The sequence below is a fragment of the Malaclemys terrapin genome, chromosome 8, assembly GCF_027887155.1.
Source record: "Malaclemys terrapin pileata isolate rMalTer1 chromosome 8, rMalTer1.hap1, whole genome shotgun sequence".
Taxonomy (NCBI): domain Eukaryota; kingdom Metazoa; phylum Chordata; order Testudines; family Emydidae; genus Malaclemys; species Malaclemys terrapin.
In genome coordinates this window covers 35,065,916-35,092,735 of record NC_071512.1, presented here as the reverse complement: position 1 = coordinate 35,092,735, position 26,820 = coordinate 35,065,916, and the positions used below count along the sequence as shown (strand labels likewise).

Here is a 26,820-nt window from a genome sequence, read left to right as displayed (position 1 = left end):
GAACAACCGCTTATCCAGAGGTGGCCAGTCCAGAGTTCAGCACGTGTCAGATGTTCAGGGGTGTTCTGACCAGATTTGGAAAAGTCTGCTGGGCCTGAACCAAAACCCCAGATCCAAACACCCACGGCACTGTGGAACGTCACATCTGGGGGGAATCTACTTCCAAACCAAAACCACCTGACCAATGAATGTACACCACACACAGATCTAAGAGCCTCTGACTGGGGGCACTCGAGTGGGCTGACCCATCAGAGAGTCCAAGAGCTGACGCAGGTACATTGGCTCAGCAGGATGGTGCTTCCTTTATCAGACCTGATGAGCTGATTTGTGCAATCTGTAATTCAGTCCATTTATGAACTAGTCAGTTACACTGTAACTCAGCTCTCTAATGTTTTCACAAAAGAGCTGTGAAAAACCAATAAGTTTAGGAAAGGCTGATCATTCCCCTGCGATGCCAAGCATAATTAATGGAGTTAATATATTATCTTTAAAAACACAGCTCTCATTTCTTTCACAATCAGCAGCCAATAACCGTGGTTATAGATTGACTCCATGAACAATGTCGGGTGTATTGACTAAAGTCCTCCCCATGACCATAAAAAGCGTCACTCTACAAAGTCCCCTTGGAAATCCCAATGGCACTCTGCAGGAGAATGGGGAACAGTTCGGAAGATTTGTCTCAAACCAAGGTGAACATGTTGTTTGCTATTACCATATTTTCACTCCCTCCCCTTCCCTCTCCCCAAATGCATCCATTTCCTTGCTTACCAGTGTTTGATGTAACTATCTGGGAAGTGGGTGGCAAGCTATCTGTGTTGGTTGTTAGAAGGGGAGGGGAGCAGTGATCACAGGTTCTTTCTTAGACTTGTATCTGACGTTAAAGGCAACTTATCATTTGATCATTCTTGGAAGCCAGATTTCACAAAGCGCTTCCCTTTGGACTGACTTATTCAACATACGCCTCTGGCTTAGAAGTGAAGTGGAAGCGACTCGGCCCCCAGTGAGGGGTGACTCCGCTGTGCCACTCAGGAATGGAGCACTTGACAGCAAACAGTGACTTAATAGTCGGAATGAATGAGGTTCAAGTGATGCCGTTTTGTCGCTGCTGGTTCCTCCCCTTGGCACCTGCCTCACCCTGGGCAGCTCCCCCCTTCGACATGGCCCAGGGAACCCTGGCAGCTCCACTATGTGTTCACGGACTCAGCAAAAGGCTTGCGAGGTTCTAAGAATCAGGCCAAGACTGGAGGTCAGGCAGACCCTTCAGTCAGGCCCCAGGAGAGACGAGAGCCCAGAATCCGAGCCACAGAGGATAAGAACCACAGACGGAGAAATGGGATCCAAGAAACTGAGAACTCTTGGGTTTTTTCTCAGATAAATTTGCAAGGAACTTGGTTTTATTTTGTACGGGCTGCTGTAATACAGGGACTGATGCTGTTTGCTGCTGAGCGCATGCAGCTGCCACTGAAGATACTGGGTGTGAAGTGCATTGAGCACCCCACAGCAGGCTCAGCCCTTTGCAGGATTGGGCCCATACTGTGGCGGATTTAGTGTGACTCCTTTACAATGCAAAGTAGCAGTTATTCAAGATCCACCTTCCCCTGGGTGGGGGGGGGGAGGAGGGCAGGAAGGGGTGTTAAACACTAGTATATTCTATAGCAATGATCCAAACCCTGTCAGTGTTACTAGTGAAGGGAGAGTGATCTGAGCACCCGGAATTCCTGGCTGCTAATCCCAGCTCTAACACCAATGGACTGGGTGACCTTGAGCAAATCACTTACTCTCTGCCTTGGATTTCCCATCTGTAAAATGGGGGTGATAGGTCACTACTGTCTCTTGGGGGTGCTCTGAGGTTTAACTAGTGTTCTGTAAAGGTCTTTGAATGTGCTACACAAGTGGTGACAATACTGTTAAATCCATTCATTTATTTTAAGGAGGGATATTATGTAGCTATGTAACTGCCATTTGATTTCTCTGTACTGTACCTTTGTGTTTCTAAGGCCTGGCCTACACACCAACTGATATAGCTATTACAGTTAGGGAGTGTGACTTTTCACTGATATAATTATACTGGTACCACCCTAGAGTGGATACAATTACACCATTATAAAGGTGTCTCATGCCAGTATCGCTCATTCCCCTTCCTGTATGTGGATTGCTCTACTGGTATAAGCACATTTATACTGGTTTAGCTGCGTCCACATTGAGGGATTGTAGCACTTTAACTATATCACTCTGGCTATGTCTCCACTGGGAGGGGGATCGATTTAAGATACGCAAATTCAGCTACGCGAATAGCATAGCTGAATTCGACGTATCCGAGCCGACTTACCCCGCTGTGAGGACTGCGGCAAATGGACCGCCGCGGCTCCCCCGTCGACGGCGCTTACTCCTACCTGCACTGGTGGAGTACAAGTGTCGATTCGGGGATCGATTGTTGTGTCCCAACGAGACGCGATAATTCGATCCCTGAGAGATCTATTTCTACCCGCCGATTCAGGCGGGTAGTGAAGATGTAGCCTCTGATAACATTTTAGACCCATATAGTTAAAGCTGCACAACTTAGATAAAGCCTAATCTGCTCAGCTTCAAGGCCAGCAGCTGTTGTGTGAGCAGCACTGCTGCAGCATGTGACAGAGGAGACACACATACCGTGCTCTCACTGAGATGTTCCGTTTGTTCTGTCTCACGTTGGTGCTCCCTGTAATGTCAAGCAAAGCCACTCAGACTGGATGGTGATGGCTGCTCTTTGCATGGGGAACAAAGACCGATTCTTCACTCTCCAGTGCTGTGGTGAGTCTCTCTGGGTTCCCAAAACAGACAAGCTGCTTTTAGCAACAGCCACCAGTCTGGTGGAGACAGTGGCATCCTTCCAATCAGCGCTGCCTGTTCTCCGCTGTGATCTTTTATTTTCCTGGTTATGGTGCTTCCACCAGCAGTTTCTCTAAGCAATGACTTGCTTTGTCTTCCATGTCCCTCGGGGAAATGCAGAATGGAAATGCAGCTTCCGCCCGGCACGAGGGGATTCCCGAAATCATCACCGAGAACTCGTATGGGAAGGAGCCGGAGAGCGAGGACAAGGTGAGACCAGTGCTCTGCCTAGGATGCCAGGCAGCTGAGACTGCAGCTTGCCACTAGCTTTAGCTGAGGGAGGGGTCCGTTGTTAGGTGAGGGGCTCAGTTGAGCCCTGAGTGAGGGGAGGCATATGGCTGCACTGCCCTAGGAGTAGATCAAGGACCGGCTGGGACTTGAGGAATCACGAACTGCCCCCCTTTGGCTCCATGGAAGAGGCAATCTGTGCCAGCCCTTTACCTGGTGCACATTACTGCAGGCTCAGCTAGCATGCTGTGGGGATGTCACTGGCCAGGCTCCACCCACTGACTCCCTGCCACCCCTTCTTCACCCAGCTGGGTGCAAGGGCAGGCAGTGCCCCACAATTGCTGCCAGCTGCGATACAGGTAGCCACCACCGGAGAGGAAAGGGGGGCACTGTGGGCACATTGAGCACGTCACAGTCTGCCCCTAAAAAAGTGACACTCCTTGTCTTTAAAGCTCATTGTGGGCTCGTCCCACCCTATCTCCTTGTCTCTGTGTTGCCCCCCGCCCCAGCTCATGTAGCAGCTGGCCTGTCTCAGCACCACACCACTGGTGGGGCTGGAGCCAAAGCCCATTGCATCAATGGAAAAACTCCCATGGAGTGCAACTGGCTTGGTGCGAGAGCCTTCTCCTCTGCAGCCATTGGTGTCTGCAGCACCCTCCTGTAGCCCACTGACTCGCCGGGTATTTTCCCAGCTCCCTGGAGAGTCGTCCCTTCCCCTCTGAAACACAAACATTGAGGCCATTGCGGAATGTGGCAGAGTTACAGCAGGTCGTTACTTTTCTTTTTGTTGGTCAGAGACGTTCCCAAAGTCAGGACCGTTTTGAAAAGGGATGGAGTGAAAAAAGGGAGGGGAGGAAAAAATCCCCGTCAGTGGCATTCTATTTCACTCAGTGGCAAAATGGGGGTGGGCGCGGGAGGAGTGGAACAACAACGACCCTTTCACATCTAAAGAAACTTCACTTTTTCAAAACTGAAATGACACACCAAGAGTTCACTTAATTTTCCCTGGGAAATTTTCCTACTAAAGATAAAAAAAAAAAACTGAACAAAAGAGTTCAAAGGGAGATTTTTCATTTGAATTTTTTTGGAGGGAGTGACAGGTATTTTGACCAGCTGTAATTGCGAGAGTCGAAAATCACTGGGGCTGGTAACGCTAGCAGGAGGATTGGGGATGAAGCACTGGGTCTGGGCAGTGAAGCCAGAGGCTTGGTGGTAGCAGAGGATCTTTTCTCTGGGTCTTGGCAACTGTTCCTGGGCCTTCAGGGGACTACATTCACAGATTCCAAGGCCTGAGGGACCGTTCTGATCTGCTAATCTGATCTCTGTATAACCCAGGCTGGAGAACCCAGGCAATGAGGCTTGCATCTAGCCCATCATTCCTGGCTGAGCTGTAGCGTCTCATTTAGAAATATATCCAGTCTTGATTGACGGACATCAAGTGATTCAGAATCCACCACATCCTAGATCAAGTGTGCCAATGGTTAATTACCCTCACTGAAAAATTGGCACCTTGTTGCTAGTCTGCATTTGTCTAGTGTCAGCGTCCAACCACTAGATCTTGTTCTGCCCTCTGCTGTCAGAAATCTCTTCCCCATGCAGGTACTTATAGACCGTAATCAACTCACCTCTTATTCTTCTCTTGGACAGACTAAATAGTCTGAGCTTCTTTAGTCTCTCGCGATAAGGTAGGCTTGGCAGACGCCACATCATTCTTGTAACTCTGTTCTGCATCCTTTCCAATTTCTCCACATCCTGTTTGACATGTGGCCAGCAGAACTGGACCCAGTATACAATGCCATGTGCAAAGGTAATAGCACCTCCTTATTCCTACTCAATATGGCCCTGCTCACACATCCAAGCATCACGTTCACCCTTTTAGCTACAGAATTGCACTGGGAGCTCCAGTTCTGTTGCCCCCAAAGTCCTCTGCAGCATCACTGCTTTCCAGGATCCTGTCCCTCCTCCTAAGCGTGACCCACATTCTTCGTCCCTTGCATTTGGTTGTATCAAAAGGCATGTTGGTCAAATGAGCTGAGCTTACCAAGTGATGTATAACTGACCTCGGTCCATCTCGCCACCAATTTGTGTGTCCGCTGCCCATCTTACCAGCAATAATTTTCTCCTTCCAGAGCTCTGAGAAGGATAGTGAATAGCGTTGGGCTGAGAACAGATCCCTGCAGGACCCACTAGCAACAGGGAATGCTGCAGGGGTTTAGGGCTAGCTGGCAGCTCCCTTCTTGGGCAAAACCCTTCAAGCAGCAGGGCCCTTACCAATGAGCTGGTGGGATAAGAGGAGAGCAGTTCTTCCCTGTGGATTGCACCACTCTGCCCCACATCCTTATGCACAGCATTCCTCGGGAGTGAAGACACCCCTGGAGAGGCCTTTGCTCCTTGCATGTGAAATTCAGACGCCAAGCCTGCACTTTGCCCAGGAAACCCTAGAGCTTTTGGAAATGGCAGGCAAAGGGCCAACAGCTGTAGAACTCCCAGGTAGCACATGGGTTTAACACAGGGTCAGAGCCAGGCCCAACTTACTGAGTTTTGGGGCCCTGTGCACTCTGGAAATTGGGAGGGGGCCCATCACTTCCCTCAAACTAGAGCTCTGCTCCAGCTGTCTGCCCCCACTTATCCTGGCAGCCCCCACACATCCCAGCAGCCCTGACCTACATCCCACTCACCCAACATCCGCCCCCAGCCCCTCACCCACCACTCAGGGACCTTCCTGGCCACCAGCACCCCCTCCCCCCATCTCAGCACCCTGCTCCCATCCCAAGCTAGGGCAGCTCCCCCTGATCACAGCCACCCTGCTCCGCTCACTCCCCTTGCCTGCCCCAGCCCTGCGCTGCTCAGGTTTGGCCCATCAGCTCCCCTATCATGATTGGAGTGTGTGGTGCTGTGACCTGGCGCACGGGGTCACAGCACCACTCCAGCTTGGATTGGGCTTGTTTCCAGTGGGTGGAGGCTCCCTTGAGATGGGGACCCTGTGCAAGTGCACCCAGTGCATGCTGGGTAATCCCAGCCTGCTCTGAGCACTGGCCCCAGGAATGTGTGGCTAATGGAAACAGCAGCACAGTGGAACCAGAGGCTTCAGGGAACCGGAGATGCCAGTGCTGGGTCTGAGTGGTGACACCCAGAATCTCAGAGGGCTGTTTGGAGCCGGCCCCAGGGGGGCTGTGCACGAGTGGGCAAGGAACAGATTGCTTTGTTCCCCCCCATGCAGGAGCCAGCCAGAATCCCACTGGAGAATGCAGCCCCATCTCCCTGCTAGCCCCTCACTGTCTGATGGGAGCATGAGAGGTGGGACAGGGTGGTACTAAGTTCCCTTCCTCCCCTGCTGTGGGCATGGAGTAGGGAACACACTGCACTGGGGGCAGAACTATTGCTCCAGTGTGGGCTCCCTATGAGGGGCCAGCCAGATTCTCAGCTGGGGGCTCCAGATGCAATGTGGCCCTTGCAGCAGGCCCGAGGGCTCTCAGGACAGATTGGGTGAGTATGTTACTCCAAGACAGCCGGGGCATAGCAGATGTGTCTCAAATCTCCCTGCACTGGGGCGATCGCTTCAGAGACCAAGTCATGGGGGAGCAAGGAAATCCGCTCACATTTGATTTCTGTCAAGCTTCTCAGCCTAACCGCCAACCTCTGCTCTCTGATCCTGCTGGTGCTGAAATCGCCCTTTCTCCATTTCCAGCGGCAAGCCACAGGCACAGGGAGGGAGCAGAAAGAATTTGACATGATCTATAAAATTGAAGACGTGCCCCCATGGTACCTCTGCATCCTGCTCGGCTTTCAGGTAAGGAAGGAGAGATCAGAGGGCACTGCCCCACTCTCTTGCTTCCAGTGCCCTGTTATGGTCATGACATACACACAGAGAAGTTAATGTATTCTATGTTTTTTAATCTTTCTGGAAGGGTGCAATGTAACACCACTTTATTTCTTAAAATCCAGTCCCTTACCAGCATAAAGAAACAAAACCAGAGAGAGAAAAAGCAGGCTACTCCCTAAAACAGGTATTACGCATTGTCTGGTGCAAACTGACAGTGGCTCACACACTTCCCTACAGAGCTCTCTAGCCTGCAAGCAGGACCAGGACACCATTGAACATCTAAAGTGATCGCTGTACAATTTTAATAGTTTCCCTTATACACGTGCCCTTATACATGACTCTGAGTTTCGGTCTCGTTAGCAGTGGCAAGAGCAAACCCCTGACATTCAGAGGTCCAGTACAAGTCGCAGTGCACCACTTAAGTCCCATAGCACATTGGGACTTAAGCGGTACCACGGCCTTGTGCAGAGGCGAACTTCACTCTCACTGGGAATGAAGGTGGGTTCTCAGATCCGCCCGACAGCCCTAACCAAAGACTCCTTTACCTTCCCTGCTCCAGCACTACCTGACCTGTTTCAGTGGGACAATCGCCGTCCCGTTCCTCCTGGCAGAGTCCCTGTGTGTGGGAAAGGACCAATACACGGTCAGCCAGCTCATCGGCACCATCTTCACCTGCGTCGGGATCACCACGCTGATCCAAACCACGCTGGGGATCCGGTAGGTTGACTCTATGGCAATTGTTCTCCACACTGTCTTTTGGCTGTTGGTCCCTGTTGAACCATTGCACGGGAAGCTTTGAAGGTGAGGCAGAGCAGCGGGCAATTGCAAATGAGGCTTTTCCTTCTTGCTCATGCAGACTCCCCCTGTTTCAAGCAAGCGCACTCGCCTTTCTGGTTCCTGCCAAGTCCATCCTGGCCCTGGAGAAATGGAAATGTCCCCCAGAAGGTAACTGAAGCTTCGTTTACAACCAGGTCATGTGGTAAAGCCCATGAGTCACTTAACAGCCCTTCCAAGTACAACTCTTATAGCTAAGGGTACAACAGGGTCATAGCGTTTAAGGCCAGAAGGGGCCACCAGACCTCCACTAGACTGAAAGGGCCTCCACTAGCCTGACCTCTTGCATATTAGGCTAACAACCCCACTCCAGACCTGCACACTAATCCCAACAACCAAAAGGGGACCAAGCCCATAGGAGACAGTTCTAGTATGGGCACGAACTAGGGGGGGCTGAGGTGCATCAGTGCCTGAGGCCCCTGCAGTGGCAGGGAACTGATTAAGTGAGAAATACCCAGAGGAACTTGGCAAGCGACCTGCCCCCAACGCCACAGAGGAAGGTGAAACCCCCCAAGGTCGCTGCAGATCTGAGCTGGGGAAATTCCTGCCTTACTCCATATATGGCGTCAGTTAGACTGAGCCTGTGAGCGGGAACAGCCAGCCAAGCGCCTGAGAGAGAGAACACTCAGTGTCATGTGTCAAGTGTCATGGCTGAAGCACAGCTATCAAGAGGTAGTATAGTCTAGTGGGTAGGGCACCAGCCCAGGAGGCCATGGCTCTGTGCCCAGTTCCCTGATGGGTGACCTGGAGCCAGTTCCTTCTTCTCTCTTTCTGCCTCTGTTTCCCCTCCCAGACTGGTCTATTTAGGGCACGTCAACACAGCAAATGAAGGTGTGATTGAAGCACCATTAGGTATGCCAGGGTTAGCCTTAATCCAGCTGGCGTGGGTAACATTGATCACGGCGGCGCAGGTTTTGGTACAGGCTAGCTGTCCCAATACCAGCCCACCAGAGCCCCTGTGTACATACCTGGGCTGCTGGTCCAGGCCGTTGCATTTTCACTGCTATTGTTGCCCATGCTGGGAAGATTAAAGCTCACCCAGATATGCTACTAGTGTTACAATCCCACCTTCACCTGCAGGGCAGAGGTACCCTTCGCTGGTCGGCTCTTTGGGACAGGGATTGGCCCTCACTCTGTGGGTACACGGTGCCAGCACAGTGGGGTCTCTAGATTTCAAGGGAGATGCACCAGTGTAAACAGGACTAGTACAGCAGTGAATCATGCCCTAGGGAGCAGGGCCTGGAGTACTGTTATCCCCGCGTGTCTAACAGCCTCGTTTCATGTCTTAGAGGAGATCTACGGCAATTGGACGTTACCACTGAACACATCTCACGTGTGGCACCCGAGGATGAGAGAAGTAAGCTGTGCTCTCTGACTACGCCGCCAGGGGCGTACACAGCTCAGGGGCCCTGGGGATCTGTCTCTCCAGGACACGGGAAAGAAGACTCCCCCCAGACAAACACCCAACTTGCTTACGTCTCGACCGCATTAGGGCCATGCACCTTGGTGTTTATGAGATTCACCCCTGTGCAGGGGGCCAGTGCAAAGTGCAGGTGCCACTTCTGTCCTGTGCAAGCCACAGCAATTTCCCCCTGCTTCTGCAGTCATGTCCAGCCAAGACACACAAGCAGGAGGGCCTTCCAGGTGACTCTAGCCATGGTTGGGTGCACTTGACTGGTCAATTGGAAATACCTTCAAACACATCTCAGGCCAGTGCTCAGACATGCCAGTAGCACCGTAGCTGTGAATGGTGCTGGTGTCTGTCTCAGTGCAGAGCAATTGCCTATTAGTTAGGACACTGGGCTAGGATGTGGGAGACCTGTGCTGAATTCCCTGCTCTGCCCTGTACTTCCTGTGTGACACTGGGCAAGTCACTTAGTCTGTCTGCCTCAGTTCTCAGCTGTGCAATGGGGCTAGCACTGCCCTACCACACAGGGTGTGGGACGATAAATACATATAAGATAGTGCGGTGCTTTGAGATTCGCTGATGGAAAGGGCTATGTAAGAGCCAGGTATTGTTATTAACAAGGTCTATGCTGATAGATGGAGAGATACCGAAGTGACACCATCCTCCCTCAGCCCGGGAAGCTCCCATGTGCAAAAAAATCCAGTTTGGAATGGGACATAACCCTCCAGGCTCTAGGGCATAAGCCAGCCTCTAACTATGGAGAACTAGGAGGAATCTTTCCCTTGGGGCTGGGAAGTAGGCTAAGACCCAGAAAATGCAGCTCATCACTGGGTTGCCTGGCCATGGCAGAGAGTTTCAGAGTTGCTGGGTTTTATAACGTGTAAAATGCAGTTATTCTCCAGTGGTTTAATCTTCTAATCAAACAAGAGGACTTACTTTACAGCAGCTACAAGAGTTCCGGCTCTCGCGCTGCACTCAAACAGGAGAGGCCTGGCCTGTGGCCTCCCAGACATCATCCGACTGGACTGACTGCGGCTCCCGGGCTTATTCACTAGTCAGCTTCATTTTACCCAAGACACATTTTATATGTTTTTAGTCATTTGCTCTTCTTTGAACCAGGATGCAGCCGTTTAGACTTGCTTGTCTCTTGCATGATACTGGCATGTCCCCTTATGCTGTTCAACCCAACCTTCTCTAACTTGTGAAGAGCATGGGCTGGATGGATGGATGGACGGATGGATATATATATAATGACTGGATGGATGGATGGATGGATGGATGGATGGATGGATATTCCCATTCCCATCCCAGTCCAAGGTTCTTCCATGCTTTATTCCTTTCCCTTCCTCCATGATGAAGCCTTCCCCAGCACAACATCACTCCCTGTGGACAAGGGCTAAACCCTTGTAGCTGATGGCCACAGTGCTCTCTGCCCATGTGGGGCAGAATGTGCTGCCTCCACAGCCCCAGGGATGGGGGGCCGGGCTCAGCATCCAAGGTCAGAGCCATGCAAATGCCACTAGGCCTCCAGGCTCATCCCTATCTGTAGCACCTGCGTGGGTAGAGGAGCCTGGCAGCATGTGACAGCTCAGAGCTGACCACATCTCCACACCTCACATGCTTTCCCCCCCCTTTTGCACCATAGATCCAAGGGGCGATCATCGTGTCCAGCCTGGTGGAAGTGGTGATCGGGCTTGTGGGGCTGCCAGGAGCACTGCTCAGCTACATTGGACCTCTCACCGTTACTCCCACCGTCTCCCTGATAGGACTGTCAGTCTTCCAAGCTGCGGGGGACCGTGCAGGATCGCATTGGGGCATTGCAGCATTGTACGCTCCTCGCTTATCATACAGAGACCAGCCACAGGGCTCACAGAGTGACATGCTGCTAGCACATAGTGTCACACCCTCATGGGTGTGCATATCTGGAGGCAAAATCTGGCCCTTAAGCTCCAAGTTACCCCCATCCCAGGGTTAAATTCCATCCCCAGACGCATTTGCTGATTGCAGTGGGGTTTGCCCTATAGACCTGATCCTGCTCTAATTGAAGCCAATGGGAGTTTTGCCTATATTTGCATATTTCATATTAAAAACATGCAGCTCTGCTCCATGTAACTTACAGCAACTGTTTTTTCATAATCAAGATCATTTGATAATGAGTATTCAAGCCAAAAAGGGGGACAAAGGTTGAGCGGGGAAGAGTAGATGGGATTAGTCATTGCTTTGCTGAGTTTTCAATAGGATGCAAGGTTCAAAATCTTGTCTGATAACTGATCTGACTGTGTGTCTGTCTATTCTAGAAGCATATAGGACACCAACCACCACCATATCTAAGTACCAGAGCTAACTGAAAATACCATGAAAGTTCAACCTGTGTTTTTGTCCCAAATTAGGATGAAAAGTTGAAATATCAAAAATTTTGGCCGAGCAAAATGTTCTGAAAAAATTCTATTTGGAAATGTCAAAATATTTCAGCTCTGTTCTACATTAAGCTGTGTGTGCCTGAGCTGCAGCAGTACCTCATGGGAGTTATACTCAGATGCTTCATGCCTCCATTCACCTCTAGCCATACTACATCTCCCATAATGCATCAGAGGCATGGGACTCTCAAGATGCATTGTGGCAGTTCAGCATGAGGGGAAACTGTGATGCATTATGGGAGATGCAGCCCAGTCAGGGAGTCTGACCAATAGAAGAAAATGGGGGCACTACAACTCCCATGAGGCCCTACCACAGCTCAGACAAACACAGGTTAACATCAAACTGTCCAGAAACAAAACATTTGATTCAGTTTGATAAACCAAAATGTTTTGATTCAGCTTGACCTGACCCAAGTAGAAAATCAAAAAAATTTCCCCTGGAAAAATCTTGATTTTGCAGCCACTGCAGGAAAAAACATTTGACAGAAAATTCCTGACCAGGTCCACTCAGCACCCAATACATCCTGCTGTTGTAGCCCAGCTAGTGAACAGTGGATTAGTTTACTCCAGTCAACTAAACATACGTAAGGCAAACACCTCACCGGGATTATCCTTCACCATTTACTTGTGACACGTTCTCAGAAAACAACAGGAACTCCGAACTTAGCAGACACAAAATGATGAATGGGGAAATTGGCCACTGGCACCCACAGGCATGTTTGCCACACCAGCATGGATTGTATGTTCTTCTCATACACCAGATCTGTTCTCCTTCTCATTTCTGCATAGCCCAATGGACACTGGCTTGCATAGACTGGCCCGTAACTGGTTAAAACCATTTGGGTTCAAATACACTATTGTTAATATTATTCATGGTAGTGCCCAGGAGCGCCAGTCATGGACCAAGATCCCGTTGCACTAGGTGCTGTACAAATGCAAAACAAAAAGATGGGCCTGTGCCCAGAGAGCGTATGATCTCTGGACAATGGTGCAATTCGGCCCTCAGGAAGTTCCCCTTCTGCATTTCCTAGGGATGTCCTAATGACTCTTTTTCTCTTTTCAATAGATCCATTTTTCTGATTGTTTTATTTGCCCAGTACCTGCGAAATGCGACCTTTCGGCTGCCTGGTTACAAATGGGGGAAAGGCTGTATTGTGTTCAGGCTACAGCTCTTCAAAATGTTCCCGGTATGGATGGTCCCGTCCTCTGATAATTACCAATGACTGGTGAAACCTCCCACAGCTCAGCGGTCTGGGTCAGATACATACCAAGAGGTCTCCAGGCCTGTGACGGAAACATCTATGAACGATCTAGTGCTGCTGGGGCTGTGGTGTTGGGCTAGCAATCGCTAGCACTTACAGAAAGTGTGGCCATGGCTGTGACATTTTGGCAGTAACCATGCTGGCCAGAACCAAGGAAAGCAGAAATACTTGGAAATGTGAAATAAATGGGGGAAAGACTGGAATTAACTGAACTTTTCCAGACCTCAAAATACTGTCCTGGATGGGTGCGTGCACTGGTGCCACCACTGCCCTCTAGAGTATGGACTGGGTACTATTCCACTGTGTGGCAGGGTCCTGCTACAGCTAAGGGCTGAGAGAGCTTCTTCAACAGAGGCTGAATTGTGGGGTTGGATGTGCTAACTTCTAACCCTGCTGTTGCTGTGCTGGTCTCAATGGTCCCACAGCACCGGGATCTCTGTGAAGCCATAGATAGTCCTGGAATTGTTAGTGTAGGTTGGGGGTTTGGATTCCATGGTGGGCAATTCTCGCTGTATTTGGAGCAGTTCTCCCATCCATCTGAGTGTTGCTGCTCAGTGTGCCTGGAGAGTTATGTTACATGGGCCTCTGTTTTTCATCCCCAGATCATCCTGGCCATCATGGTGGTGTGGCTGCTGTGCTATATTTTAACACTGACGGATGTTTTCCCACGCGATGCTGAGGCATATGGCTACAAGGCCAGGACGGACGCCAGGGGGAAAATCATGTCAATTGCACCCTGGTTTCGCCTACCATACCCTTGTGAGTGAACATGAGATTCTCTTGTGAATCATGAGGGATCAGGGAAAGTGTTTGCAGAAGTGTACACACGTTTCCGTGCAGTGCACAAGTCAGGTTTGCCTGCCATTGGTGCACATACCAGCCCAGCTCGCAGGACACTTTTGCACGCTTCCCCAGGCAAGGCAAGGAGCTGGGGCACCTTGCCCCGCTCAGTATCTTCCACTGATCCTCAGAATTTGCCCCCTCGCTCTGCTCCCCATGCTGGAGCTCAGACTGGGGGAGCGAAGTGACCCTTTCCCCTAACCAGATACTCAGCAGAAGCTGCTGTAGGGAAAAGATCACCCTCTACCATCTCCCCTGGTGCACAGCACTGCGCGGGGCCATGGGGGTCCATACTGATTCACAGGGACAGGAGTCCACTAGGAACACCCACAGCTGAGTGGGTGGCCCAGGAGCAGAGGAGAGACGCTAAGGCTGGCCGGGCATGGCCTGAGCTGGCATCCTCCTGCACACTGCACAGCCACCGCCCCCATGGCTGACTGCACCACAGGAGCAGAGAAGAAACCTGGGTGGTTCTCAAGAAGCAACCTGCAGCAGCAGAAGTATATCCCCAGTGTGTGTGTGTTGGGGGAGGGCTCTAGGGGCTTGCAGCTTCCCCCACCCCCATTGCCCCACAGCTGTGTTTGGGCTGCCCAGGTCACCTGTGCCAAGCTTAAATCCATAGTGCGCTTTGTCAGAAGGATAATTGGCTGAGCAGCCTTTGCCAGCACACCCTGTGTCTGGCCCTTTGAGATGGGCAGGGCGCAGTCTGGAACCCATGCTAGAGCGGCTCCTGAGCGGGCATGGCCATGTTCAGGGCTTGGGATGCCCGGGGCAGCTCATCCCTTGCTCTGCTTTGCCCGATGCAGGTCAGTGGGGCTTGCCCACCGTGACGGCAGCAGCTGTGTTAGGGATGTTCAGCGCTACCCTGGCTGGCATTATCGAGTCCATCGGGGATTACTACGCCTGTGCCAGGCTGGCGGGGGCTCCGGCGCCACCCATCCACGCCATTAATAGGTACGGTACGAGCAGCTCACCCATCCCTCTAAATCATACACGGGTTTGTGCAGGAGACCCGGGGTTTGCACCACAGCAGGACGATTCCTACTGGGCAGCAGTGGGTGGGAGCCAGGACACCTGAGTTCTAGGCTCACGTGTGCTAGCCAGGTTTTCAATGCCCAGCATTTGGCCCCTCAGTAACTTTGGCCTGGCTTTCTAAGGGGCTGCGCACCCAAAGCTCCCATGAGGGCAGCTGGAGCCGCAGGTTCAGCACCTTGGAAATGTAGGTGCCGAAACATGGCTGTAGTGCTACCATTTGGCACCCAAATTTGACCCCCCATAACAGGCTACCATTTGGCACCCGTAACCTGGCTGAGCTCGCCCTCCCCAGGTGGTAACTGGGACAACGCTCCCCATCTCCCATGTTTGTCGAGCACTTAGAACATGCCATACGCTGTGCAAGTGCCCCGTGCATGAATGTGAACCTCGCCCATGCTTTGTGCCAGGGACGGTTACAACGAGGCTGGGGCATGCCCCAGCCACGGCACTATCTCCCACGGCAGGGGAATTGCTAGCCACTCGTGGCAGGCAATGTGTGCTGCACCCTTTCCCATTGCAGGGGAGCAGAAGCCGCTGGCTGGAAATTCTCCCACCACAGCCCTGCCCTGTCTGCAACCCCTCCGGTGGAGGCTGTGTCTGCCGCATGCAATCTGCCCCTAAGTGCCCTCATGCATCCCTGCCCTCTCCAAATGCTGCCCTGAGAGCTGCCAATGCGATGGGAAGTGAAATTTCACCCAATGAAATGAATAGGCAGCAGATTTAAAACAAACAAAAGGAAGTATTTCTTCACACAACGCACAGTCAACCTATGGGACTCTCTGCCAGAAGATGTTGTGAAGGCCAAGATTATAACAGGGTTCAAAAAAGAACTAGATAAATTCATTGAGGATAGGTCCATCAATGGCTATTAGCCAGGATGGGCAGGGATGGTGTCCCTAGCCTCTGTTTGCCAGAGGCTGGAGATGAGCGACAGCAGATGGAGCACTTGATGATACCTGTTCTGTTCATTCCCTCTGGGGCACCTGGCATTGGCCACTGTCGGCAGACAGGATACTGGGCTAGATGGACCTTTGGTCTGACCCAGTATGGCCATTCTTATGTTCGATTAAATTTCTTGGGTTTGCTTGTGTTTCCAGAGGCATTTTTACAGAGGGGATCTCCTGTATCATAGCTGGGCTGCTGGGAACGGGCAACGGCTCCACATCCTCAAGTCCCAACATCGGTGTCTTGGGCATCACAAAGGTACCAGCCAGTGAGCTTCTTTGGACACCTCCCCTCTGTGCAGAGTCAGGTGGGATCGCTGTAAAGCTCTCGGCACCTGGACTGATCAGCCGATGCCCAGCACAGCTACCGGCCTCTCGCCTGTGCTGCAGAGAATATCAGCATCTTCCACTGGCATCCTGGTTATTTTGTGGGTGCAACAGAAGGTGCAGGGTTCAGGCTATAAAACCCTTCAGGGATCCATAGACACCATGGCCCACGTTTTTTTCTTATGATGTAGCCTCTCCATGATGCTATTCCTAAGCCATAAAGAGGGCTTAAATGGCCCGTGCAATACTCTGCTCCTGAGGCTGGAGGGGGTTCTACAGCCAGCACAGAGCTGGCATAATAGCTCTCTCCAAGCCCCTGGTGTACGTCATGGGCTGGGGACGCAAGAGATCAGGCAGAGGGATAACAGCACATGGAAGCTGACACAACTTAGAGCAGTACTAAGGCTGCTCTAAATTGCACCCAGAGCCCAGCATGGCACTGAATTAGGGAGGTGCTGTGGTGGCTTAATGCCATTTTGTGGCCCAGTGTAGAACCGAAGGAGCAGAAACTCTGGCTTACTCTCGCTCATAGTGCACCAGCCTGGCTGCTCTGCTCAGCTGAACGTTGGTAGCCCCAGATTTGCTGGGTCTGGGGCAGCTGGTGGAGCATTCTCAGCAGCCAAACCTCCGTTCTGGGATTCACGCTCCATCTGGGCCTGAGTCCCAGCTCAGTGCAGGGTCTATCTAGTTTCTGATGCTGGCCCTGAGGCCCTTCCTGGTCACTGTGTTCATATAATGTGTGTCTGCAATAGCCCCTCTATGACATTGCTGTGGCCTCTTCTGCCCCTGAGACCTTGGACCCGCCTGGTTCCACTTGCCTCGCAGTCAGAGTTCGCTTTCTGTCCCTGGGCACCTGTCAGTAAGTCTAGCTATCTATGGTGCTTCTCTGCCCCCTCTTGTGTCTGAGTGCCTCCCACTCACTGCATTTAGCCTCACAACCTCCCTGGGAGGTGGGGGTGGTGATCCCAGAGCTCGGACTGCAGCCCAAGGCTGGAAATCAACAGCCCCACAGCAGTGAGCCTGAGTCAGCTTGCCCAGGCCAGCTGTGAGGTTTGAATTGCAGTGTAGACATACCCAAAGTGCCTTGCCTAAGTGCTGTGGGAGCCAGGTCAGGGTGTCCTGAACACACGAGACTTTTCGGGTCGATTTTCCAGAACCAGAGAGAAGGTTGTGAAATAAAAACTTTGCGTAGAACAATACCCGGGGCTGGCTGCGGCCTGGGGCCTGCGTCCGGGTTCCAAAGCAGCACTTTAGAGAGCTGCCAACCTCACGCGTGAAAGAGCTCGACCAGAGGCTGCTCTGACTCACAAGAGGCTGAGCTGCGCAGGACACCGGCTCACAGGGAAGGGAGGTGGTTCGTAGTTGGGGCACTGCACTGGGATATGGGATTTATACGTCTAAGCTCCCTTCCTTGCTCTGTGACAGGTTTTCTCTGTTACCTTGAGCCACCCCCCCTCCATTCCCCACGCCTGGAAATGGGCATAAAACATCACAGGAGTGTGGCAGGGCTAAGATTGGAGGGAAGATGCTCGTAGAAGGGCTCAGGCTTGCTGGTGTTTCTCACCCAATGCAGGGTAGAGCACGCACCACTGAGACTAACAAATAGTGCTCAGCCCATAGCGAAAGCTCTGGCTCGCCAGTCTCTCCCCATGAAACAGAACATCCCCCCCTCTTTAATTTCTAAAGTCTGACGCAGCTTGGTGCACTGAGCAGGGAGTGAGGAGATCTGGGGTCTCAGGCACTGCATGAGCTTGCACAAATCACTTCATTTCACTGTATCTCAGTTTCCCCATCCCACTGTCACCCAGAAATCAGTGCCGGAGTCTGGGTATATTGTCAGTGCCACATGTTTGTTTAGACTGTGTGGCTCAGTCCTTGAGCAGAGGAGGTCACAGACAGCACCCAGAAAAACCACGTTCAGGGCTCTCAGGCCAAGCACCAGTGCCTGGTTCCCAGAGAGCAATGCTGCTGCAAAAATTCCCACTATGTTAGAGAGAGTAAGGCAACAAGCAACTCCTGTCCTGCTTGCAACAGCTCCCCCAAAAGGAACTGTATCACAAACCTAGCAACAACACAGCAGGTCTTCACAGACTGTGCCCTTGTTTGCATGCTAAGAAAAGGAACTGGTAGAACTCTGGGTATGTCTACACAGCAAAAAACCCTGGAGGTGCGAATCTCAGAGCCTATGTCTACAGACTCAGGCTTGCAGTGCTCCCACTATAGTGCTAAAACCAGCCATCTAGACATTCCCACTCAGCCTGGAGCTTGGGCTCTGAAACTGTGTAGATGTACCCTACACAGAGGCATCTGGTATCTCCCACCATAACAATACTTACCTCCTTTGGGAAGTGCTTTGAGATCTCTGGATGAACAGAGCTGTATAATAGCTACGTATTATTAAGCCTGGAATGACTCTAGCCAATTTGCTTCACCTTGTTGCTGGTTTTTCTCTACAGGTGGGCAGCAGAAGAGTGGTGCAATATGGAGCTGGGATCATGCTTGTTTTGGGAACCATCGGCAAGTTCACGGCTCTGTTCGCCTCTCTCCCTGACCCTATCCTCGGAGGGATGTTCTGTACATTATTCGGTAACGTACCTATAAAGATATGTTTATAAATGTAATCAGCAGAGTATCAAGGCAAAATTAAGATTAAATTGCAGTGCTTTTTCCTACCAATCCTTTCCTAATATATTCATTTACATTTGATTGGCCTAAAAGTGACTTATAGAGCTTGCGCCAGGCTGACATTTGCAACGCTGCCTAAGAGAGTTGGCTGCCCAGTGCCCATCAACATTGGCTTTGAAGCTCTCCACTTAACAGCTTGCTTTCCTTTCAGAATCAGTTACAGGGAACAATCTCAAAGATGCAAAAGAACTGCAGCTACATAGCATCACTGGGGATTGGGAGGGTAACCGTGGGATGCACTGCTACTGCCTATATTCTAGGGTTCACGTTTTCCTCCAGATGTAAGAGATTATCATTAGTGCGAGCTATACTTTTGTCTCTTGACCCTAAGTGGTGGGGCTGTCAATGCATTATAGCAGCCTTAGGCCTTGTCCATATTCAAAGTCAAATCAGTGTAACTTTAAATCTGTTTCAGAAGTGATTTAGTTAAACTGGTGCAGAATACAGTGTGACCGCAGTTACTTCAATTTCAGGCTGGTTTATATTGATTTAGCTTAACTTGGTAATGAATCAATTTAAGTTAAATTGATATCAACCAGATTTAAATCATATTAAGAGCGTCCACACAGGTGTTTGCACTGGTCTGATTTAATCAGATTTGGATCACACTTTCAGGCTTGATCTACACTTCAAAGTTAAGTCAACATAGCATAGTCAGAGGTCTGAAAAAAATCACACCTCTTACTGACAAGCTGTGCCAGCCTAATCCCCAGCTATGTCGACAGAAGCATTCTTCTGTTGCCATAGCTACGGTCGTTTGGCAGGTGGTGTTTCTGCACCAATGGAAAACCCCTTCTGTCGATGTAGGCTGTGTTTACGTGATGGGTTGATGCCAGCATAGTTACGGTGATGTAACTATGCCAGTATAGTCTCTCTAGCATTAGACATACCCTTAGTTAAACTGGTACAACTTTCAGAATAGAGATGGCTTTAGTGGTACCTAATTTTTTGCCTCTCAGTCCCAATGACTCAGCAGGTGGCCACCTCTACCTCGCACGGAATGCACACAGACCCTCTGTGTCTATAACAAGGCTGCGTTTTCTCTGTTTGCACATTTTCAGGCATGATCACAGCTGTTGGCCTTTCCAACCTGCAGTTTGTTGACATGAACTCCTCCCGCAATCTTTTCATTCTGGGATTTGCAATGTTTTTCGGGCTGACGTTGCCAAACTACTTGGATTCGCGCCCCAATGCCATTAACACAGGTATGCCTCTTGGATTAAAGCCTCAAAACATGCTTTAGATCCCCTATTAATACTGCAGTGAATGGAGGACTCTACTGAACTCTTGGCATCAAGTAAGATAGGAATGTGGGTCTCTTGGGCACCATGCTAATGCATGGTACAAGTGATTATCAATATTGCAATTCTTAATGATGTGGAATGACATTAGGAATTTTATGTCGCTTCCATAGGAATGTGGGGGGATTTAGGGCATTTGTCCTGCTCCAAATGAGATCTAAACCCTAGTTAGCTTGCTTTTGTTTGCAGCTGTTGGTCTCTTCTCCCTTTTGATATGTGCCTATAGCTACTCTCAGCATTTCAACACATGGTGTGCTTTATAAACTAGATTTTTAGGAACTCTAATAAAACAAAATGGACAATGGGATATGAGATAACACATACAGAGTCAGAGGGCCTGAGATGCTCATATAAGCCGAGTGAAGAGGAAAAGCAGGAAGGTAGGTAGATAAGAAAGATGTCTTTGAGTATCAATTTAATCTAATCTGGGCCCACAAACGCCTTAGTCATAATCAAAGGTATTGCATGGCATCACTGGAGTTTATTGGTAGGAAACAGCCAGTCGTCTTTAAATACACACACTAGTCTTATTTTTCTTTTTCAGACAGACGATAGTAGCATCTAACCCAGTGCTCTGTGTTAATCAGTGTAACATTCTGCATGTTTTATAGGTGTTCCTGAAGTGGACCAAATATTAACAGTGCTGTTAACAACAGAAATGTTTGTTGGGGGTGGCATTGCCTTCATATTGGACAACACCATTCCAGGTACAGCCATTGCAAGCTTTCACGACAAGGCCTTATAATGCATTGGTGCTAGGGTTACCATATTTTAAGCCTCCAAAAGGAGGACACTCCACGGGGCTCCGGCCCCGCCCCCAGCCCCGCCCCAACTCCGCCCCTTCCCCAAAGTCTCTGCCCCAACTCCGCCCCCTCCCCTGCTTCCCGCGAATATTTGATTCGCGGGAAGCCTGAAGCAGGTAAGGGGAGTGTGGGGGGAGGAGACGCGGCCCAGTCTGCCCCCCCCCGGCGTCTCCAGCCTGGGTCAGCCCGCCCAGCACTGCCGGTCCCCGGCCGAGCACCCCCGGCCCGCCCAGCACCACCGGCCCCCGGGCCCCCGGACGAGCACCCCCGTCCGGGCCCCGCCGACTGCCGGCCCGGCTCCCGAGCCCCCGGCCCGGCCCCGCCGGCCCCTGAGCCCCCGGCCCGGCCGGCTCCTGGCACCGCCGGCCCCCGAGCCCCTGGCCCGGCCGACCCCGAGTCCCCGGCCCGGCCAACCGCCGGCCCCCGAGCCCCCGGCCCGGCACCGCTGGCCCCCATGTCCCGATTTTCCCGGACATGTCCGGCTTTTTGGGATTTCCCCCCGGACGGGGATTTGGAGCCCAAAAAGCCGGACATGTCCGGGAAAATCCGAACGTATGGTAACCCTAATTGGTGCTGTCAGCGGTTTGAGTCACTTTGTGCATGTCTGGTTGTATATTGTTTTAGTTATGATTTCAGTCCTGGCTGGAGAGGTTAAGCTATATTAATTGCTGTTGGCAAACTATCTTCTGGCAGAATCAATGATTCAGGGCTGTAGTTGGAGGTAGAGCAGGATTTTTATGCAATAAAAGCCTGTCTCTCTTTGACTAGAGTTAGATCAGTGATACTCAGACCTCCGTGGTTCAGGAGTCAAATCAGTGATCAACATTACGCAAAAGAGGCACAGTTGTGTGAATTCATTGTTTCATTTACTAGTATATTTATATATATATATTATTCTCACAGCAAAATGACTCACCATGTCTTACTAATCTATTAGAGTTCTTTGAAGGGGTCAACAAACCTGTGGACAAGGGGGATCCAGTGGACATGGTATACTTAGATTTCCAGAAAGCTTTTGACAAGGTCCCTCACCAAAGGCTCTTACGTAAATTAAGTTGTCATAGCATAAGAGGGACGATCCTTTCATGGATTGAGAACTGGTTAAAAGACAGGGAAAAAAGGGTAGGAATAAATGGTAAATTTTCAGACTCGAGAGGGGAAACTAGTGGTGTTCCCCCAGGATCAGTCCTAAGACCAATCCTATTTAACTTATTCATAAATGATCTGGAGAAAGGGGCAACAGTGAGGTGGCAAAGTTTGCAGACGATACTAAACTGCTCAAGATAGTTAAGACCAAAGCAGATTGTGAAGAACTTCAAAAAGATCTCACAAAACTAAGTGATTGGGCAACAAAATAGCAAATGAAATTTAATGTGGATGAATGTAAAGTAATGCACATTGGAAAAAATAACCCCAACTATACATACAATATGATGGGGGCTAATTTAGCTACAACTAATCAGGAAACAGATCTTGGAGTCATTGTGGATAGTTCTCTGAAGACGTCCACGCAGTGTGCAGCGGCAGTTAAAAAAGCAACCAGGATGTTAGAAATCATTAAAAAAGAGATAGAGAATAAAACAGAGAATATCTTGTTGCCCTTATACAAATCAATGGTACGCCCACATCTTGAACACTGCGTACAGATGTGGTCTCCTCATCTCAAAAAAGACATACTGGCATTAGAAAAGGTTCAGAGAAGGGCGACTAAAATGATTAGGGGTTTGGAACAGGTCCCATAGGAGGAGAGATTAAAGAGGCTAGGACTTTTCAGCATGGAATAGAGGAGACTAAGGGGGGATATGATAGAGGTATATAAAATCATGAGTGGTGGAGAAAGTGAATAAGGAAAAGTTATTTACTTGTTCCCATAATATAAGAACTAAGGGCCACCAAATGAAATTAATGGGCAGCAGGTTTAAAACAAATAAAAGGAAGTTCTTCTACACAAAGCGCAGAGTCAACTCCTTGCCTGAGGAGGTTGTGAAGGCTAGGACTATAACAGGATTTAAAAGAGAATTAGATAAATTCATGGAGGTTAAGTCCATTAATGGCTATTAGCCAGGATGGGTAAGGAATGGTGTCCCTATCCTCGGTTTGTCAGAGGGTGGAGATGGATGGGAGGAGACAGATCACTTGATCACTACCTATTAGGTTCACTCCCTCTGGGGCACCTGGCATTGGCCACTGTCAGCAGACAGGATACTGGGCTGGATAGACCTTTGGTCTGACCCAGTATGGCCATTCTTGTGTTCTTAAGTATTCAATAATTGGTTAATAACATAGTAAAAGCATCCTGACTGGTTAATAACCTAGATCGGTTATTAATTAAATCAGTATTTTACTATCATAGGCAGGAGAAACATTAGACGTGAGCCTCAGTCTGAGTATCACTGGCCCAGCACAACAGGGCCCAGTCTTGATTGGAGTTGCCAAGTGCTAAATAATAGGAAAAGAAAAGCTTTTAGAGAGGAATCTATTGAGTAATTAATTCAATAAAATGACAGGTAAAACTGACTGGTCCTTTCTGTATATCCCATCTCATTCTGTGACAACTAAGGGTCACTCACTGAAGTTAAAGAGTATCATGTTTATAAGTATGAGGACATATTTTATGTAGCACAAACTGAACCTGTGGAACTCACTGCTGCAGAAAAACACTGGATCAAACACCATGGCAGAGTTTGTTCGTTTTTACAAAGGGTGGGATAATCTTACAAACTCTAGTGAGATAGGTAGCACTACAAGCTTGATCCTGCTCTGTTTCCTGCATGCAGAGTTCTCACGGGAACTCAGGATCATTTTAACTGCATCTCTCCTCCACTGATAGTGAGGTAATGCAATCTCATGCTTTCAGGTATAAAAGGTAGGGGTGTATTTTCCCCCTCACCTCCTTGTAGAGCATTGAACAATTGGCCAGGTGCATTTTTCTGTCTTTTTGGAAGCATCAGGCCCTAGCCATTTCAGAAGACAGGATACCAGCCTAGTCAATGGTCTGAGCTGCTGTGGAACAATCCTTTCTCCAGACAAGTGTTTGTGCAGAACTTGAACTACATCTAATGGCTCGTTACTTGGGAATGAGTAAGCTATTTAGTTATTTTGCTGTCCTAACATTCAGGATCTCTCGCTCCCCCCAGGGACACAGGAGGAGCGTGGGCTGGTTCAGTGGAAGGCCGGAGCACATGCAGACAGAACCACAGCTGCAAATTTGAAAAGCTACGATTTTCCATTTGGAATGAGTGTGGTAAAAAGGATACAGTGGTTGAAGTATGTGCCAGTATGCCCTGTTTTCAGGGGATTTAATTCAAGAACAAAAAGGAATTGTGACACAATGGAAAACGTTCATGAAAACACAGACAACCTGTTCATATGTACTAAGGTCTGAAAGACTCCTGTAATGTGACAGGCGCAAGTCATTCAGTGCCAGTTAGGTACGATGTACCACAGTTCTAGTTCATAGGTTACTGAAGAAAGACCAGGGCTGGAGAGTTGTGTCAAACGGAAGAGGAGAGAACATGAGGATCAGTTCATAGGGGTTCCCCCATAATTTTGATTCATGACCCCATGGAGTCTACAAAGGGAAACACACCCTAGTTTGAGTCAGTCATCTTTCCCTGTGCTGTCCATTCGGTCTAAGCATGTGTGACAGCTGTTGCCTGCTTACTCTTGAGATAGCTCAAGCCTTCAGTATTGTACATCTGGCTAGTGTGTGTTATTCTAACAAACCCAAAACCTCAAAACAGCAGAGTTGTGGCTGGACTGACTTCTAACCAACTTTTGCAGCTTCCAACTCTCACCCCAAATTGGTTTAAGATTTGTACAAAACTTGGCTCAGATTTGCTGGAATGCTCATGAATCTAGGCAAAACTAGCCCAAGTTTTACACAGCTCAACTGGTCATCCTGTGTAATAAACTGCTATCCAGACACACTGGGCTAAATTCATTTCTGGTGTAACTCTATAAACTTCAGCAGAATTATACCAGGGATTAATCTGGATCAGCGCGGCCACCATGGCACACTTAATATGGACATAATGTATTTGATACATTAATATTCCAAATCACTTGTTTCTCTGTGTTTTTATTGACAGTGGAGAGAACTGCCCCTTATATTTGCCTCACTAGTCCCGCAACGTAACTCTGGAAAAGTTTATGTTGGATAGCTCTGCTACACCGATCCATCTTTCCTATTGCCTGTTACACGAAGTATAATGAGATCTTAAATAATTGTTAATTATACCCAAGGATGAATAGACAAGCTCATTTTCTGAACTGCCTTGGCTCTGCAGGGCTAACAGAAGTAAACGTTGCATCCCTGATATAAATTGACTCTGAACACAGATCAGTTGAATATTGCCTTTGTGCAGTCACTTTCCAGAATTGCCTAGTGGGAATTTTTTGCAAGAAACCATGACCAAGTCATACCTGTGAATGCATCTCCCTAGGAACTGGAATGCACAAGCACTGCAGCTTGACTGGACTGAATATGGGTATGTTTAATGCAAAGGTGATCCCTCCCTGGATCTTGATGAAGTGCCATTAATACCAAAATGCAGCTTGTGACTGGATATGCAAGTGTGCTTGAGCTCCCTTGCTGATGAGTGATAGGATCTAAAAGGGGAGGGCCTCTAGGTGACTGACTAGCAATGCTCCCCGAGAACACCCACTGCCACTTTGAATATCATTAATAAACTTCTCAAACTCCATACTTTGTTAGCTCTTTTCTGTTGTCCAAGTCATTTTAAAGATTCTTGGTTGCATCACAACTCTACCCACTAGTAGGTTCCTAACAATAGTGTATGCAAGTGAGCATTTAGCAGTCACATGCCTCCATAGCATCACATCTCAGAATTTAATCAAGACTAGGCTCACCGAGAGTTTGGAGACCCTTCCAAAGACTATGAAGGCTAGAGGAGGAAGTGGTGTTGGCAATGCAGGAGCACTCTTCTGGGGTGAAATTCACCCTACTTCCCAGCCCCAGGGGGAAAAACATGCTAGTGGTGTGGCATTTCATTTTTTTTACATGACACATTTCACGTTCACCTAACATTTGATACCGATATTAGGCTCTAAGCATTTATTAGAAAGGGGAAGGAATAACTCCTTGGTGATTTAGGAGGGGACAGGACTAGTAAATGGAAACAGCTGTCATCAAATGTTGGAGAGGCCAGTGGGTGCAGTTTGATGTTAGCAGGCCTAGGTTGGTAGAATCTGTAAATATCTTGAAAGTGGGCATGGTCTCCAATAGTGTGGATTTATACTAGATTATCAAATTCATCTTATTTTTCCCCTAATCTCCAGAGATTCCTCTAGGTGGTGATTTCTCATTCTAAATGTAGTAAATATTAAAGCTGCTGATCTGTACTGCAAATGGGTGCTTAGAGATTACCAAATACCAGTGTGTGAATAAATTACTCAACATGTCTATAATCAGAACAGGAAGCAATCCAATAGATTTGAATGAAAACAATGCTTCTAAAATAAAATGCCTGGCATTGTCAAGAGTATATACAAGTAGAAGGACAGAAAGGATTTGGGTTCATCTCAAAGAGTTAGTTCAGCATTAAGTGCACCATTAAACAAAGCTAGCTGAGTGAAAATTAGGATCCATCTCTAGTCTGCCGACACTTTGAAGCTACCCACTATACCCATAATGATGATTTAAGTCTCTCTCCAGTGTCTTCCAATAGCTTTTCATTATCAGCTGCATTCAGGTGCAATTTGTTCTTGACACCTAAAGTCTGGCAGGACTCAGATTGTACCATAAAAGCTTCTGAAAGGCTCAGTTTTAGCCACAGTCCTTCAGATGGTGCCATCAGATGGACACTGTCTACACTTGGGTTTGCAATGCTGCACGCAATGATGGAGTTGAACTGCCATTAGTAGCAGTGAGAAATGTACTTAAGGGAAGATGGTCAAGGAAATGCTAGTATGAAGAAAAAAGAAGTAAATCAGATAACTTCAAGTCATTACTTTGGACTAGCTTGTTACAAGGAGCACCGTTCATTAAGACCTTAAGCATTATTCTTGCTGGGATAGTGTAGA

At 49.2% G+C, this 26,820-nt stretch overlaps 1 protein-coding gene across 2 annotated transcripts; it reads left to right on the top strand.

The window, feature by feature from the left end:
• Window positions 1–619: 619 nt before the first annotated feature.
• On the top strand, window positions 620–25,481 carry SLC23A1 (solute carrier family 23 member 1). Of its 2 annotated transcripts, none has more exons than XM_054036580.1 (15): window positions 620–689; window positions 2,989–3,078; window positions 6,785–6,886; window positions 7,479–7,636; window positions 7,776–7,864; window positions 9,043–9,110; window positions 10,807–10,988; window positions 12,645–12,765; window positions 13,443–13,599; window positions 14,487–14,634; window positions 15,813–15,918; window positions 18,443–18,572; window positions 19,733–19,876; window positions 20,584–20,679; window positions 23,913–25,481. In XM_054036580.1, exons 1-15 carry the CDS (start codon window positions 636–638, stop codon window positions 24,158–24,160), a joined length of 1,893 nt encoding a protein of 630 aa, XP_053892555.1. In that variant the 5' UTR covers window positions 620–635; the 3' UTR covers window positions 24,161–25,481. The 2 variants fall into 2 exon arrangements, with proteins under 2 accessions (XP_053892555.1, XP_053892556.1); XM_054036581.1 differs by lacking the exon at window positions 620–689 and adding an exon at window positions 2,442–2,790.
• The last annotated feature ends 1,339 nt before the right edge of the window (window positions 25,482–26,820 follow it).

Coding starts and splice junctions, on each gene's coding strand:
- SLC23A1 (XM_054036580.1), top strand. CDS start 636: ATGGCACTCTGCAGGAGAATGGGGAACAGTTCGGAAGATTTGTCTCAA. Junction 6,887..7,478: donor GCATCCTGCTCGGCTTTCAG/GTAAGGAAGGAG, acceptor TCCCTGCTCCAG/CACTACCTGACCTGTTTCAG. Junction 20,680..23,912: donor ATTGGACAACACCATTCCAG/GTACAGCCATTG, acceptor CGCTCCCCCCAG/GGACACAGGAGGAGCGTGGG.